The sequence below is a fragment of the Vidua chalybeata genome, chromosome 1 (genome assembly GCF_026979565.1).
Source record: "Vidua chalybeata isolate OUT-0048 chromosome 1, bVidCha1 merged haplotype, whole genome shotgun sequence".
NCBI lineage: Eukaryota > Metazoa > Chordata > Aves > Passeriformes > Viduidae > Vidua > Vidua chalybeata.
In genome coordinates, this window is record NC_071530.1 from 52,240,163 (window position 1) to 52,258,372 (window position 18,210).

An 18,210-nucleotide genomic window follows, 5' to 3' on the forward strand; every position below is an offset into this window, starting at 1 on the left:
CTCTTTTTGACACTGTGTATCTGTTCCTCACAAGGCATCTCCATCCCCTGAGCTTCTGCAGTACTTGGTGAGCTTGGTTCTTCAGCCTCTCTAGTTTTCAGTATCTCCTTGGAGATCCTTAACATAGTCTCAATATTGTTTTGATTCCCTTCAAGGCTTCCCAGAGACAGTTATAATCCAGCATGGTTTGCAACAGCAGAGAGCACCAGGGCTTCAGTGCAACCCAACGAATCCCACAGGAGACATTTATTCTGATTGCCAGACTGCACTTAAGCCAGTGTTGCACTCTCCCTAAGGCTATAGTGATCAGCCAGGTTACAGAGAACTGTCTGATTAAGGTAGAGCTGAGCTGTAAGAAAGCACAATAAATGGATGTACATACCAAGTTGTTACATAGGTGGAAGGTAAGAGACACAGAATCTAGCAGGGAGATACTAGACAAAAAAATTGTGAGGAGTGCCAGGTCCTACACTACCTGTCAAATGGTTTTTATCCCTCCTAACCCATCCTTTCAGTCACATCAGCTTTAAGTTACATTGCTTGCATTCACCAAATGCCACATCTGTGTGAACAACACCCTGGAGAGAAGAGCTGCACTCCAGAGAATTCCTCATGCTCATCAGTGTGTGGCTCAACAGGCTTGTAGCGGGGCTGGTATTGTATATTACACACCCTAAGAATAAACATCTGCCTTGAAATAGGTGGCTTGAAAGAAACAGAAGGTAGGAGAAGAAAATGTTATTGAAAGGCTAAAGGATCTGTTCTGACAGAAAGGTGTTCATCATGCTCAACTCTGTCAGCTTCAAATTTGCTTTTCAGATGTTTTGCATAGCTATGCTCACCTGTCCAAACACTTCCTCGTTCACTGTGAAGGTTAGATCCAGGATATCTGTGATATTGTTATCCTTCATCCACTGCAAGCTCTGATGGAACTCTTCATCCAGGTACTCTAAGTCGCTTAAATCACATGGCCTGATTGCGAGACAAGAAAAAATATATGATCCCATGACTACTGGCAGGATGACTTCCTACTAAGTATGTCAATAAATTTACTGAAGATCCAACATAAAATTGAAGTTCATTTAGTTTTGTTAACATCAAAGGCTGTTTCACAGACCCTTTTGAAGCAGTTGTGCAACTGCTTTGCATAGCTGGGCTCAAGGCCAAATCTGTTGGCCGCCTGAATTATTTGCTGTCAAAAGACACCCCTGGGGCTTGATTTTATGTGGATCTTCTGGATGCCCTGCACTTCATAGCACACATGTCCCTTCAGCCCCACCATGCTGTGCCTGGCTGCTTCCATTATCTATCATCTGCCAGGTGAGCACACAGACTGACTCAGGGCAGACCAGGCAGCCTAAATTTCTGCTAATAAGGAGCCATCCCTGTCTGCTGAAAGGACAGATTTGTTTTGAGCAGCCTGGTTTCTAATTCCCTAAAGGGGCAATAAGGATGCAGGGATAACCCTAGGTTTCAGCCTATTTTCAGACTAGATCAGGTACAATATAGATATGAGTGTTTGTACCCCAGCAATAATAATAGTTAAAAAAAAAACCAACAAAGACTAACATGATAAAGAACTTAAAGGACTGTTAAAACAGGTATCTTTGCTGATTTGGAATCATCTTAATTGATGAACTGTTTCAGCTAAGCTTTATTCTGCTCTTTAGCATTTAATTGCAGTCTTGAGTTAATATTTATGGTTTTATTGTTGCAAAAATTTTATGTATCTTGTTTTACTTCAGTCTATTAATTAAAGAGGGACTGATTGTCAATCCAAGTTAACCATATAAACTTCAAATTGAAATGAATGTATTCTTGGTAGCTTACGCTTACTAAAATAAAAGACAGGAGAAAACAAAAAAAACCCCACATTCTCTGGTTATATCTACATTAACATTCTTAATTAACCCTAGTTATGTTTTAGAATGAAAGCTACTCCATCAGTGAGGCATGACAAATTATGTCTTTTTGCTTAATATAACCTCTGTCCTTCTTTTGTTATTATTTTGTTTCATTCCATCAAAGATGTTTTTCAGTCTTCCACCTGGCTGAATCTTCATAATTTTTCATCAATACTTTCTGGTGTGTGTTTCTAAACGTCATACTTATTTATTTTTGTCAACATAGTATTTATGAACGGCAAATTCTTGGAGAAAGCGAAGAAAAATTAAAATGTCTCAATTTTCTATCGCAGACCAACAAACCAACTGCAGAAAGAACTTGAGGGTCAAGGTGCTCTAAGCAACTTCCTGAGAGTCTGTGCCTCTGTAGGACTCCCTGTGGGATCGCTGTTTCTGCACGGTTGCGTGGTTATACTCACAGCCTTAGCAGTGCTTTGTAGAATGGCCTTGTGAAGAAAGCATCAAGAAGGTACTGATGGATGAGAGCAAGGCCAAGAATACGACCACTGAACCTGAACCTGAGAAATAAAAATGCAGAGTTAATGAAGTGTAACTCAAGACTTCCAGTATAGAAATATACACAGGTAGCAACTGGGTTTTTTTGGTTGGTTTGTTTATGAATTAGTTTTTCATATTCATTCCCTGATTTTTTTTTCCGAGCAGACTCTTAATGCCACTCCTCATGTCTGATCAATAATGGATCTCCTTGATGCACCTCCTACTGTACCCATATCTGCAGCTGGCATGTTATGAGCTCTCCTGTGCCAAAGCAATGAACACTCACTTTCTGTGATCTCTCGTTCAATGTTCTGATAAAGACTGACTACATCCAACACAGTATTTGGCCAGGGAAATACTGTAATGCTCCACCTCAGAAAAAATGCTATCTCAAATGAGCTGCAAAGGACATTTGGAGACTCAGTATATCCAGTTTCTGATTAGTTCCAACCCTGTCTGAGGTGGGGCCTTAAAGTACTTTAAAAGGGTAGTGAGTTGACTTGATAGGGGAAAACTGAAGTTCAAATAAGCTAACTGTTGTGACAAGGACACATTAAAATCAGCATCTAAAGCTCAGGCACATTGCTCCAGACCACTTTCTTAATTTTGCTGCTCAGCAGTTTTCAGTGTTTACACACTCCTGTGTTTGTTTCTAAGAACAATCCCTACAAGTACACTCAAATAGTGCCCTGCCCATTATAATCTGTGACTTGCAATGATAAACTGTTAAATTTTTCTTCCTATGATTTATTCTATGACTTATTCTATATTTTTTCATCAAACCTGCTTTTAAGTCAGTAATCTCAGACAGAAAACCACAAAACTGGTGTGAGTCCACGTGAGTTTGATTTTTTTAAGAACAACCCCCAACAGCCATTCAAAACTTGCTTATATGTAATAAAGGAAAGGAAAAAATCCAGTACTCTAAATGTGAGCACTCCAAGTCTGAGCTGATGGATAACACAGAAAAGTTTTACTGCAGAAAAGATGAGAAACATATCAAAAAGAATAGAAACCATTCCTTCCACTTACAGGAATCCATGCAAAGACCTCTCCTGCACATGAATGAAACATGAGTCTGATTGTAATAAAGGTGGCAAAGAATATCTGTTCAATCAACTTTATGCTCATGGGACAGAACAACAAGTGCTTAGTATGTCAAATGGGGCACAAAATAGACTGCTGTGGGCCCAATTAGCATTTACATCATCACAGGAGCTGCCTCCAGGTCCCCTGAATCTGAGAAAGGTGCTTATGATATGCAGCTGACTGGCCACAGAAGAATGATTATATTACCCCCTTACAGCTGTTTCCACGGCAGCAACAAAAGGCAGCTGTTGGGTCTAGTTAGGGCCTGCTTCACTTCACTTGTGCTCCAGTGCAGTGCTTCCAGCAAAAGGCAAGGAAATGAGGGGGAGCTGATACAATGAAGGCACAGTGGAAGCCAGACAGCTCAAACCTCAGAAATGCTGAACCTGTAATCCGTCAGTTTTATAGCACCTTCAGGATCCATAATCAAGTCCTAAACAATGTGTGTCAGCTTTTTTGGTTTTGTTCTTCACCCCCGCCTATTGCTGCACATTTTGAAAATGAGCACTGAATGAAAATGCTGGGGCTGTTCTTCACCACAGTGCTCACCCCACAGCTACTCAACTGTGCGGGACTGGTCAGGCAGGAGCCACCTGGAATAAAGCTGAAAGTGAACCGCCAGGAAAGATTTGGGAATGTGGCTTCTCCTAAGAAACTGCTTGAATGTGTGAACAGCGTCCCTTTTCTCCTTGCTGCTTGCTTCACTTTTGCATGGCTTTGAGGGCATTCCAGCAAAACTGACATGAATGGGTCGTGCACCTACACCAAGGTGTTTACAACTACAAGCACATGTTACGGGGGCTGTTAATGGAGAGTCTAATTTGAATCAGTGCCTTGTGGCAGAACTCATCAAACCATCCCAAAGCCACGGGCAGCATTTCTGTGTGAAAGGTCCAAGCCTGGTGCACCAGCCTAAGAACACGTGGGATAAGTGAAATGAAATAATTAAGAGAACGTTGCCACTGCTGGTGCCTATCAATATAATGGATAAAAAAGCTGTGTTGCAGACCGTATTCCCTGGCAGCTCTGTATCACCCCAGAAAAACACGGTGCTGTGTGGTCAAGGCATGTCAGCTCTCCAGCCCACAGACCCTTCTGCCCCTGCATAGAGCTTTGCTATCTCTGCAGAGACTTGCTGTACTTGACTCTCTTAGGAAGAATGGTGTAGCAGAAGCTTCTCTGGTGCCTTGTCCATGCTGGACAGGGCCTGGGACCAGGCATGACACTTCTCTGGTCCAGCACAGAGAAACGTGGACCATGGTAAGCCAACAGACCATGGTAAGCCAACAGGAGGCATTTGCTGCCTTTCTCAGAAAAAAAAATATACAATTTATCTGTGTGTGCCTCCATTCAGTTCATCAAGCTGCCACTACACTCAGACAAGAATAGCAGTCCCACTTAAAATGTATCAAAACTTACAAAAAAAGCAAGAAGAAACAAATAGCCCTCCTTACAAAAGTCAGTTAAAACAAAGCCAGATTCTTGTGTTTATTTCTTCCTGAAAGATTTAGAGCACAGGTGAGATTTAGAGGTGGGTAAGACACAAAACAAGTTTTCTTGACAGAATAAGAAGCACAAAGGTAAATCCTGGCTCAAGGGCACATACCTTCCTTAAGCCTGAATTACATTTATCTTTCCAAGGACGCGTAAAATACTTGTTTGGTTTCTTTCTAGCAGAAAAGCTAGTTTGGGAGAGGTGGGGAATGCAGGGTCTTTCTCTGGCCTTTCCTTTCAACACCCTTCCCTTTTGGAGACAATGACTGAGTCTGAGTAATGTGCTCCAGAGAGAGGATAAATGCAGGAGGGAGCTAATGAACAGGAAATGGTGGAATGAGAGACAGAATTAATGAGCAGTGGAGCTGCTCTGGCTTGACTGCCTATTGACACTGTTCGTCCACTCAAAAAGGACATTGTGTACACCTGCTTTCTGGATTTTAACATCAGTACTCTTTGACCCATTTGCAGAAATTTCCACTGTACCCAGCTAATTCCTTTTCCTTCTGGAGGCTTCAGGTGCCCCTGAAGCAGCCACAACAACCCATTGCAAAGCAACAGGCTCATTCCGCTCAATGGGACTCTGTGAATACTCGCTGCATATCCGTGTGTCAGGGAGAGACAAATCCATATGCTGTAGCAGCAACTAGGCAATAAATTTTCCTCCAACTGCAGCTGAGTCACAGGAGATTTAATGTACTCTGGTCCTTTTCACAGCACAAGAGCAAGGCAGGACCCACAATGACCCTTTGGTACTGGGCTCTCTCTTAACTGGTCCAGTGAATGGAGCTCTACTTTATACGACAGTTTTCCTTGGTTTCAGATGGATAATGATGTACCTTGAAAAGATTGTAATCAGTGTGCACAAAGGAAGAACAATCTTTATCATTCTATTGGGATTGCTTTGGGAACCATGCCTTGTGGGCTAAGTTAGGTATGATATAAGGAACTTCAAATCCTGAAACGAGGATTAAAAAGATTGAAAATCCTGCAAACTTTCTATCACTCAAACACATCAGCTGCATTTAAGCATGCCCTTCTTGATGTAGTAGCTTGTGAAAAAATATTCAAAGTAGGGCTTAAGAGACATAAGTATTGCATGGTTCACATCAAATTTGAAAATGTCACTTTCACAAGACTTGCTTTCTGTAAGTGAAATTTACACATTCTGTTGCACCAATTTTAAAACTCTTGACTGTTCAATCACGCAGACAAACTTTTGGCCGCCTGAAAGACAAGCTGAACAAATGAGGCTACACTGTGGTCCAGGGTTTCTGTCCTTGGCAGCTCTTCTGAGGACGAATTTTATATTTGTCAGGTGGATGCACCTGGAGAGCCTATTAGTCCTTTCACAGTGGGAGAGACTGGATCTAATCTTGATTGTTATTAGATACCAGAGACTCTAATACGAGGAAAATATTTAGGAAGGCACAATCATGGGAAACACTTCACCTTGAACATACATCTTTAATTAGACAACAGAGAATTCAGTCATGAAACAAAATTTTGTAGGAAACTGGGCATCATGGATTCAACAGGTTGTGGTACAGCTTGTTTTAAAACACTGTTAAAACTGCCATTATTACAAATACATTCATGAACAACCTGAAGGCCAGAAACTGATGATTAAAGGAATCAAAAATCAATTCTTATGGCCTAAAATTTTGTGATTTGCAATCTTTTTATATGAGGGGGGGGACACAACATGCTGAGGAAAATGTACTGAGTCTGTGATTTCTGAATTTTGGTATTATCACCAGCACTAGCACTTTATAAATGAACCAACGCATGAAAGTTATAAGAATGTGTATTTTGCAAAAAGAGTTGACCAGTGAGATGGTTACAACAACTCTGTCTGGACTCATACATTATGAATTTAAGCAATACCGGCAGCGTGTCAGGCATACACTCCAGAGATCTGTGTCTAGATGTTGGTAATACACATCCTTGTGTTGGCTCAGTGCAGGACATGGTCAACATGTCCTATATGAGCTACACCTACAGAGAAATGATCTAGCAGAAGATCAGGTCACCTCTACAAAACCCCGCCAGTGGATCAAATCCACACCTCTATCTATCAGCCTTCATTAACACATGCCTTTCTTTAATTTGGTGTGCATATTTAACCCCTACTCACTCAAATGAAAGAACATTTGAAGGGACTAATGGGATGACATTATGTTCCTGACATTCTTTTTTCAGGAAGGTTGAGCCATTCAGGCTGGGACAGCTCACGTGTTCTCTTTATCTGACTTGCATCTGCAAACTCTGTAGACTCCTCTTTGCCACTGTCATTTGGCCTCATGGCAAATGTGCTCCTTGTGTCTGCAGGTTCAGAGGTGGATGCTGTGGCATTCCAGCACCATGCCTCTTCAGTTCAGGAATCTGATGACCTCACGTGTCATTAGTATGAAAGGAATGGCTCTTACAAAGGCTGGAGACAGAAGTTCATGAAGTCTCAGCACATTAAAGAGAAAAGGTAAAATAACTCCTAAATTAGTCACAGAGGAGAATTCCAATGTAAGGAGTAACAGGAGTACTGTTGGCTCATCTACTTTTCTTAAATCCATCGCTAATACAAAGAATCCTCAGAGAGACAAAGATCTTAGGGAGACCAAGATACAGAGTTGGGTCACATTTGCACAGAATCTCCCAATGCTGCACTGACTCTGGTATCTAACTGCACTGGCATCCCACATGAGAACTTGCTCTAGATCCCTACACGCTTCTTTTGAAGGAATGGTAATGACTTACCCCAACCAGGTTTTGATTTTACCTCCTGTGCATTATGTTATAAATACTGAAATAGATCTTATCTCATATATGGTCAAAATTAATTCCAGGTTTTCAGTTACTGAGTTTGCAAGGGGAAACTCCATACTTTCTCACTGTGAAACCACAGAAAATTCTGTCAGGTAAGCTTCATTTTTCAATCCATTTTTCAATTAAAATTTAAAGAAAACATTTAGGACTACTGACATGGAGCAACTGTGTGTGCAGATTTCCAGCCTGGAAAGTGATGAACTTTAAGTAGTTAAGAATCTACAGGGATTGATTCCTGCTGCCCCAGCAAATGTGACTGGGATTTAATAGACGATACATTCTACTCAGAGCCAAGGCATTTCATTCAGGCATCAAAAAGATCAAGAAGCATATTCCATGACCCTCTCTTTGATAATCCTGTCTGCTTATTATGCCTCTAAAACTTAGGAGTTTCATTGATATTTTTAAGGAAATTTGTTTCACTTAAGAAAGCACTAGCCTCTCTTAAGTAGCCCCTACTGTAAAGTGAAAAAGTCCAGACCTGCTTGTGCAGTGTCATAAAATACAAAGAGAGTGCTCAGAGAGGGTGTGAAATAGAGGTGCATCACCCAAGAATGAAATAAAACAAGAAAAGAAAAAGGATGAAAAATGATTTTCAGAAAGAAAAGCAACTTGGTACAAATAAAATTCCTTTACATTTCAAATCCTGAACAGATACTTTTCTTTAGATGAAAATAAGCCTTTCTTTAGATATTTTTACTTTTGGTGGGCACCAGAGTTTCATATGATGAGTAACTTTATGTGAGCCAATCTCTCATTTTATTGCTAATTTGTGCATATATTTTCTGCTGCAAAAGGTCAGTACAATACTGGCACTTGAGTAAGTCCAACTTCTATTTTCTGGATCTATCTGCAAGTAGAACATGTTTCTGTTTCTCAGTACCAAGGAGTAACCACATGAAAAAGAACTATTGCTTACATGTGATGGAAATGTGAGCTATCCATGTCCTTCTAAATCTCTGGAGATCAGGCACCCTACATTAGCAACTAAACCTCAAACTATTCCTAAAGCCTAAATTACCAGCAACTGAAAAACAAAGAGATAATCCAAACCTTATTGTTTCTTTATTTAACCTAATCAGATCCTTCAAGTCTTTTCCTTGTCCCTAACATAGCCATTTGTTCACTCAAAATGTCTTTTAATCTTTCTTATATCCTGGCTATATCCACCACAAAAGAACTGACAGAAAAGGTTAAAAGACTAATTGTGTCATAGAGAAGAAAGCATGAATTTATGGCAAAAGCTGCAGGCTATTCTGCTTTATCCAGAAAAATGAGAGGCAAAGATAATGTAGATAAGGGAAATTCATAAAATCTCCTTGGGTTTCTCTTCAACACAATCTACCAAACAGTTAATTTTCTCCACACAGTAGCTTCAGATAAATGCTCACACAGAAAAAGGGTTCCAACTGCATTTGCTCAGCACTGCAGCCAAGTCAGGAAGCCCCACAGTGGAGTGGCTGGCACTGGCTTCTTGCACTTCAGCTGAACTGTGCCAGAAGTTCTTACTGCAGGCACAAAAATTCCTCTGCATGGAGCCATTGCAGGCACGCCAGCCTTGATGCCATGGGCTGTCTGAGCACCAGAGACGCAACGCATTGGAAACGGAGAGCTGATTTCCTGGTCTGCCTTTAAACTAGTAAGGAGATTAAAAAATGAACATGGTCTATTTGTAAAAAGAAATCTGTGCTAGGTATCATTCTACCAGTAACAAGTTCCATGAATGCAGAGTTTTGGAGGAGGAGAGGAGGAGTGTGGCAAGTGCTGAAGTGGCCATCTCTGCTTGCAGAGCCATCTCTCAGCCTCATGACCATGATGTAAAGTCATCTTCTGTTGCCCTGATTCTTAAGTTTTCTTTTATAGTTCTTTTGAAAATTTTAAAGTTGTCATAAAACTTCTTTAGCCTTCTGATAATGTTTACATATTTGAGAGTCAGAGTTCCCACACAATTTCATGTAAAAATATAATAGTTTACATAGTTCTCTGTGGGTGGAGAGAAACGACTGATTGTTCTTTGGACCAGTGTGGTTGGAGAGGTGGTAATTCCATCCTCCAATCTACAGTTACCTTTGGAATTCTATAAATACCAGATGTTTGAATAAAACTGAGTCTTTTTCTCTTTTAAACTTATCAAGCTTTTGTGTACTCATTTTGCATCCAATAACGACAGTCCTCCTCTGGGAGAACCCCTGCCAGAACACAGCAGCACGAGCATGACTAACCTCCATCAGCAACCAGGTAGCCTTTAGCTTCTCTTGCTGGTACAAGGGATAAGACACACTGGCCTGGGAGACTCTTGGCAAACACTCCTCTGCCCAGCAGCTACAGAGGAGATACAGACTGAGGTATGAACTACTGGCTAGCAGACAACAAACCTCTACATTGTGTGATTCTCACATCCTAGACTTTATTGCTGACTGGCAAATCTCAAAGCAGAGAGATCAACTTCCAGAGGAGATCAGTGCCAATATTTCATGTGAAAACTGACAAAACTTAAATACAAAAGTAAAATAACTTATCTGAAGTTATCTAGAAAACAAGTGATAGAGACAGTAATGGAATCACAGTCCTCTGCGTCCCTGCTCCATTTTAGTTGTTTAGTCTATTTGGCATTTTATATGTTTATCAGTTTATCATCAGTTTATCATCAGTTCCTTGTAGATCAGTTCAGTCTGATGCTTATGAGTTGTTTGATTTCAAACAAGCAAAAGAATATTTTCATCAAAGACTGATTTCTCAGTCAAAGACTTTGGAAGAGTTGTTGGTGGGCACTTTGCAAACTTATGAATTGGTGAAGTTTCAGACATTGCATGACTTATGTTTGTTTTCCATAGCTTTGCCATGTGTTGAAACAAACCTGTCAAGCTACAGAGGAATCCACAGATGTAGTCATCTGCCAGACAAGAGGGTCATAAAAACACAAGCTGAATGACTGCACATTTTCCTTCAATGGCTAACTACAAACACTGCAGCCACAATAACTGACTTATTCTCAAAGGAGGCACATCCTTTCCAGCCTGTATGTGTTATTTAATCATGAGAGAGACTGCTCATCATAAAGTCCTGGTAAGCACCCAGGAATGTTTACCCCCTGTCATGAGATATCCTTGAGCTAACTGCAAACAGCCCATGGGCAGTGCAGAGCCCTCAGGACTTAACACCCCTGTCCAGAAGCCACACACTTGGGTTTGCATTGTGCTGCAACTTGGCTAACAATCCCTGTCTCTCAGGACGAGGATCTTCAATTGAGTAAAGTCAGGAATCTGTGTGCTGATATTCAGACATGCTATTAATTGCTTGGCAGTCTATTATAGGTCTTGTTTTGAAAACCACTGAATACTTCCAACTTTTATTTATACCACTGCAAACTGACCACTCTGATCCTTTTCTGGGAACATGCAGAATAGCAGAATCTTTGCATTTGTGTTCTGAAGACTAAGAAAGTTTTTTACTTTTCTTTACAAATCTTTCCAACACCATTAAATAATTCCATTTTCTAGTCTGCCATTTTCTGGAATGGAAGTCATAAGTCACAGTGTAAAAAGCTTCCTTCAATGAGCCACAACATACTGAATGTATACTTCTGTATTCTTCCTATCACATTAACTTTTCTCATAGAGGGTGAACAGGTTAGGATTTTTCTCATGCTCCATAACTTTATTGAGATTTTGAAAAATGTTCCTATTCCAAGTTGGGGCAAACTGACAAACATTACCTTTCTCCCTTTAAAAACATACATATCAGATAAAATTAAATCTTTAATATTCCCCTTTTATAGAATTCAATGTAACACTTAAGTAATATACCAAAACCAAGATTAATTTTCAACAAACAAATGAAACTTCTAACTTTCAAAACATCCCAGGGAGAGGCCTACAGAAACAGAAATGCCTTTGCTACTCAAAAATATCCAAAATGAACTTGGGTGATTTACTGAAAACAATATTGCCCTACAAGCAGTCTTTCTTTTGATGTATGAATTGTGTTACTTACAAAAGAAGGTTATCTTGGGAATTTCTGCACCTGCTCTAGCTGAATTTTCTTTACTTTACTGAAGTCTGAATAAAATGCAGTGAGAAGTAAGGAGGGGAATGATGACTGAGCAATACTTCATAGTGACAACTCAGCCTTGCCATTCCAGCGTGGCTGGAACAGGAGATATGACAACAATCATCACTCCCTGGGGTTTTTCACCACTACCAATACACAGACAATCACTGCCCATCCTGCTGCTTCCCTGCAGGTCCACATGCTTGGGGACAGCATGGATTTTACCCTTTTCTCCTCTGCCATATGCAAGGTGCAGACACTACGGAGATTTTCATGTAAAGCCTCCCAACTATGGGCAGATTTAATCTGCAGTGCTGCAAAAGACTAAATGGCCCTAAGCAAGGGAAAAACCCATAAGTATGACTTTTGTAAATACAGAAAAAAAAAGAACAGCCGCCTTTCCCTCAAACCAAACTTTAATTTGGAAGAAGTGCTAGAGAGACTATGAGACTCAGGGAAGGGAAAAAGGGTAGAGACTGTGAGAGATATATCTTCTTTCAACTCATATAGCAACACCATTCTGATCCTCAAAAGAGCTTGGAAAAAAAATTCTCTAGTAAGAGACAGAAAGTCAAGAATAAGGTAAATATAAAGCAGAACCTTTTTTAAAGAGACAATGGTTGCTGTACAAGCTCAGTTAGGAAGAATGTTTTTTTTTCTCCTTCAGTTTTGGTTTGCTTTTAATCTTCCAATTCCTCCTGACCCTTAATAAATAATTAACCAGCTGTTGAGGCAGGCTCTATGTGATACAGTCATACATCAAACTTAATAGGAAAATCAAAGTTTACTTAAGTACAAAGTTTACTTAAGGAGGCATTGAGAGAGATCACAGTACAGCAGCAAGAAGGCATTTCAGTAACGTATCCTTTTCACACAGTGAAAAGGTCTTATAAATTATTTCAGCTGCACATTTATTTTAATATCATTCTTGTCCAAAAGATTTACAATACTGCTTGAAAATTTCTCATGCAAACATAATTTATTTAAAATAAGATATTGCTAGTAATTAAAATTTACAGTCTAACATAACATTAAGTGCTTTGGTTTGCTATAGTGCCTTTCATCTGAGAATTTCAAAGCAGTTCTGAGCAGTACTGTACATCAAATGGAATTCAAGTTGATTACATACTAGGAAATCTCTTTAGATGGAAACTGAGGCAAACAGGCAATCGTCTAATTTCAAAAACAACTGGATATAGCTTGATGCCTCATTCTAGGGTGCTTTATCTGATTTTTAAGAGAATGATTTTTCAGTGTTTAGCATAAACAGGCCCTTTCAAGATGGCTGCAAAATTGGTCTCCTAAATTAATTCCTCCCCCAAATGTAGACCAACACAAGTGGCCCTTTTAAGTCCAAAACCAAACTCAGTGTTTCTGACTCCCTGACTAAACAGGTATTGGGCCATATTGCCTGACACAACAGCTGAAAAGTCAAAGAGATTCATGAGTAATTCAGACCACATATTCCCAAGAGCTCCCTTCAGTCAGTGGAGAGGAGTAATGGCTCTTTCCATACCTCCTGCTTAGATCCTGTGACTACATTTCTCCACTGTTCCTATAAAGAGCCACAGAGTGTGCCTAAATCCATCCCATGAGCTGCTCTGCACTGGAATACAACCCATTAGGTCATAAGGCAATTTGTCACTTTCTTTAAAAACACTTTAATTGAAATAAGTCAATTTCTGTGTAGAAGGATTAGTGGATGTTTGTTTCCTATAGATCTCTCTGATGGCCCTACATTACCACAGTGCAGCAGCTCCCAGTTCCTCCTACACATTTCTGCTAGCACTTCCCAGACTTTGGAGTATCTCCAGTTTCTCCCTTCTGTCTCCCTTGAGCTTGCACAGCTCTGCCTCACATTCCCAAGCTACTGAGCAAGATGATGTGGCTGGTTTGCAGCCCGTGCCTGTGATGGACCTGTCAGCTCGCTCATGCTGCCAGGCAGCTGCGAGGACAGACAGTACAGATCCCTGCTGAGCTCTCCCCCGCCTCTCTGTGCCACTCTTCCACAGATCCGTCCTTTACGCAGACACAAGTTTCACAAAGCTTTTAGGAAATTATTATCTTCAAGATGTTTGCTGTCCTGTCAGACAGGTCTCAAACTGATTAGGAATCTGTCTGATGGATAGGCAGGGCAATTGCACAAGGCACAACTCATAAGGAAATTGGGGTAAAAAAACCAACCAAGCTCTCTAAGGAGAAAAGACAGCTGAAGTTGCAACATTCTCAGTTCTCCTTCCGTTTATTATAATAAAAAAAAAAAAAGGGAAAACAACATCCTGCATTCTCTGGCACACTAGAGATGAATAGTGCTGGTTATGTGGTTTCTCATTTACACAAAATAAATAAAAGGGCCACTTAGAGGTTGGCTGGGGCTATGCCCCCACAGCACCGTGTAGGCAAAGGGAGTTGCCTTTGCCCATGTGCCAGAGCACATACAAGCAACACAGGCAGTGCCATGCCTGAAGCAATCAGCCCGGATGGGAGCCAGCATGTATTTGCTCAGCTCAACCAGTTGCAGTGACCATGTCAGCTGTCTTGGAGCACAGGGAAAGCAAGATCTTGTCTGCATGGAGAGTGGGTGCACCAGGCTTCCATCTGCCTGCAGAATGAAATGCAAAAATACATGCAAGTATTCTGTCTGACTCTGCTCAGTGGCACAGACTAGAATATGAGAAGGGAGACTGGAGAGAAGTAAGAAAATTCATTATGGGAAATGAATGAAGAAAGTCCTGCTCCAAGGCAGTTCTAAATGAGCATCAAGTTAGTAGAGTTCATTAGGACACTGTGGCCAGCAATAATCTACAACTTCTGGAGACCCAAACATTGCGTCAGAGTGTATCATGTCTGTGGTCTTCAGACGGATTCTGAGCAGAAACATTTTACTCACAGGACTTCCAACTTTCTAATGAGGTTCTGCTAAACAAATGCATTAATTTTCATATAAACTAAACCAAACAAAACACAACAGGGCTTCTCTGAGATGGATACAAAATGCTAAGTATGATTAGCAGGCTGTAAATACCTCTAAGATAACTGTAGCACTGGGGTGCTGCTCTCTGGCTGCATAAATGTCACAGCAAGGTCCACAAATGCTTACTATTACAAAAAACCATGCTGTCACTAATTCACAATGAAAACACAGAAAAAAGATGTTTCAAGTTAAGATCCCTCAGATCTCCAAATGAATGTCTGCGAATGATTTTTTTCTGTCTAGGCCATTTGCCCTTTTATGCAGAGACTGGGATTATTTTCACATTTTTTTCTTTGGTTCCACATTTTGCCCACTTTTGTGGAAAAGGGCAAAGTACCTCCAATGGGGGTGTATTTCAGAAGATGTTTTCAAATATCTAGGCAAAAAGCTAGACATGTTTACCTAGATCAGATAGCATGGCTCATTACTGGCATGGATTAAAAGCAGCTTTTCTGGCTACGAGCTTCAGGTACATTCTGTAGCATGCAGATAAAAATATGTATCATCAAACTTCTTTGGTCTAGGGAGTTGTGTGTGTCCTTTCAGATAGAGGGGTATTTAAAATATTTAACTTTAAAAATGTGTGATATCTTATATTTCGTGTGTTCAGTATGCACATATGTTAACTGAAGGAAAAAGTCTTATTCAATGAAAGCTTGCAGGAAAGGTGTTAAATCTCAGTTTCTCCATAAATGAGAAATATTTTCCAGTTATTATGTCTCTTTTTTAACTTGGCATATACACAACTAGTCTGTGCTTTGATGTGCTCATTTTGGACTCAGAATGCTGTTTGTACAAAGAGCAAAGCATGAAATAAGCCACTAAAAGGGACAGAACTGTAACTTTTAGGCTGGGGAAAAAGAGCAGTGTATTTCTCCATTCTGACAATATGAATAAAACTTCACATCTTTGAATTTTGTTGTATTTATCTCAAATTCACCACTGTTCGCTTAAGAAAGAGCAAACGTTAAATAATTTTGAGCACAATTTTTGGTAGCTCTGTTTCTTAATATGTCTGTGTCTGGAGAGGTCTTGCAGAAGTACTATAGAGAAAAACATGCCAAGGGTAGATTTCACATAAATAACAAGCCCCACATCACCAAAAAGCATACAGTTGAAGAAATCAGCAAATCTAAATCAATTGTGGTGGTGTGGTTTTCATGACTGACATGAGACTTCAAGCTTTGAAAAGACTATGAATATTAATTATTTGTGACCCTGGAACTCTCAAACTGATTCATCTATGCTACCTGGTGCTTCATAACAGATTTGAGATCAGGAAAGTGATATCTATTTCTGGCATGTTATAGGAAGGAGGCTCTTCTGGAATCTTATCAACAAGCAAATTTGAGAAACAGAAGTTCTAGCTCTGACTTCGATGAGAATGAAGAAAGCCTGGGAACATCAGAAAACCTCATTCCTCAGGAACAAACAGTGACAAGGCAGTTAGTACAGTGTCCTAGCAGAAGTTAGTTTGTAAAGCCTTAATGGAGAACTGAACTCAGTTTCAAAAAGTCCAATTAGTCCAATTCCTGTCTTCACTGCCTGCACAGATTTCTGAGCACAGGACTTTAAGGTTACACACGAATAGCTGAGAACAGTCACACAGTATAAAAACATTTAGAATGTCTAGATATCTACAAGCCAATCATGAAATCTATCAGGCTAATTATAAACTGATGGTCTCAGGCAATTATTCCCATAACAGGTTCAAGAAGTATTTCCAAGCACTGACTGGATTGCTTATGGTTCCCTTGGGTTCTGCAATCTTGCCCTATTTACAATACTGCATGTGCAAACCTCTTCATTCATAGCATTTATTTCCTTCTGCAGGCCAAGAGGCCAAATTTATCTTTCTTAAAAATAGGAAAACAAAAATGTCTGAAGGCCAAATAACATTCTGCATGCAAGAAGCTGGATTGATATGTGCAGTTGGAGAAACAGCCTACGTGTCTAAGTGCTGCTGATTTTTGAGTTAAAGGCTAACTGCTACAGAAAAGTCATTATTAGGTGTCTTTCTGCTGTTCTGTATGCCCAGGACACCTTTAAAAACCTGCCTCTTTCATGCTGAAATCTCCCAAGGCACAGAAGGACAAAATGAAGGCACCAAACACAGCATATATGTTTTGCAGTAGAATTTATCACTTGAGAAAATTGCAACACTTTGCAAGGAGAGTGTTTATAACACATAAGGGCAATGGCATGTTTCACCTGCTACTGAGATAACATGACAACACCATCTCTGGACACAGAGGTCTGTGTTCAGCTTTGTCACAATGTGGGCAGAACAATCATGGGTTTGCACCTGCCTAGTTGGTCCTCTGCCTGGAAGTCAAAGTACATCTCCACAAATAACAGCCTCCTAAATCAGAAGTTTATCCATGCTGTCTGTTAAGATAGGACATAGGACAGACTTTATTTCTTCCTGAAAACTATGAAGGCATCACATAATGTCTAATGAACAAGATTGCAGTAGTAGGTGAACAAGCTGTAAGAATTAAGCTGCTCTCTTCCTGCTAATGTCAGTAGAGAAACACTCTAAAGCAAGGATCATTGTTAGCTCCACTGCTGGAAATGATAGGACAAAAAAAATCCCAACAATTTAGAAACCATGCCAGTCCCAAGCAACATGCCATTTTTCCCCTGGCAACTTTAATAAAGGTGACAGTACAACTGTTCTTGATCTCCTGCCTGCTGTAAGCCAAGCAAAGGAGGATCTGTTCACAAGAATAGAGGAACATGTACTATTTGCAATTTAAAAAGGGTCGGAACTGCCTCCCATTAAAAAAAAAAAAAGTATCTCTGAGAGAAGCCAGTGAGATTGACAAAGAAAACCATCATAGAACAAACCCATGTGGCAGCACTTCTTTGACACAATGAAATCCCATAAGGGACCAAGCGATGCCCAGGGCTCACAGCCTATGCTTCGCTTAACCACATCTGAAACTACAAAAGTGAAAACAACTCCCAAAGACAGACATATCTGGAGGCAGAAAGAGAAAATGAGGACATCACAATATGCTTTCAGAACTTTTGATAAAGAAACAAGATCAGAAATTTGTCTGTTTGCACACATACTTAGTAAGCCAAAATATCTGCTCACTCTTCTGGTCTTGCCCCAGACAAGCAGGGACACTCTGTCAAGGAAGAAAAGGGAAACTGCTTTCACTGGGCCTTTTTTAAGGCCTGTGGCAGGAACAGAGCAGCAATGTGGCTCTCAGAGAACACTATACAGGTTCCAAGTACAATGCTTTGTGATGTATAAAAGGTCACACCAGCTCTTCTTAGAAAGGGACCAAGGAGATTAAGACTTCATTAAGCAGAGCTCTTCTCCCTACCCTTTTTATATTCACACAAGTTCACAAACATCAAGTGCCA

The 18,210-nt window shown here is 40.3% G+C and overlaps 1 protein-coding gene across 2 annotated transcripts in view; it reads right to left on the reverse strand.

The window, feature by feature from the left end:
* HECW1 (HECT, C2 and WW domain containing E3 ubiquitin protein ligase 1) overlaps window positions 1-18,210 on the reverse strand; it is a 251,088-nt gene that overhangs the window by 14,192 nt on the left and 218,686 nt on the right. For both annotated transcript variants that reach the window (XM_053933981.1, XM_053934027.1), the window contains 2 exons: window positions 2,324-2,422; window positions 843-972 (listed from right to left, as the gene is read on the reverse strand). In XM_053933981.1, the coding sequence (XP_053789956.1) occupies window positions 843-972; window positions 2,324-2,422 (229 nt within the window). The remainder of the gene's footprint in view (window positions 1-842; window positions 973-2,323; window positions 2,423-18,210) is intronic.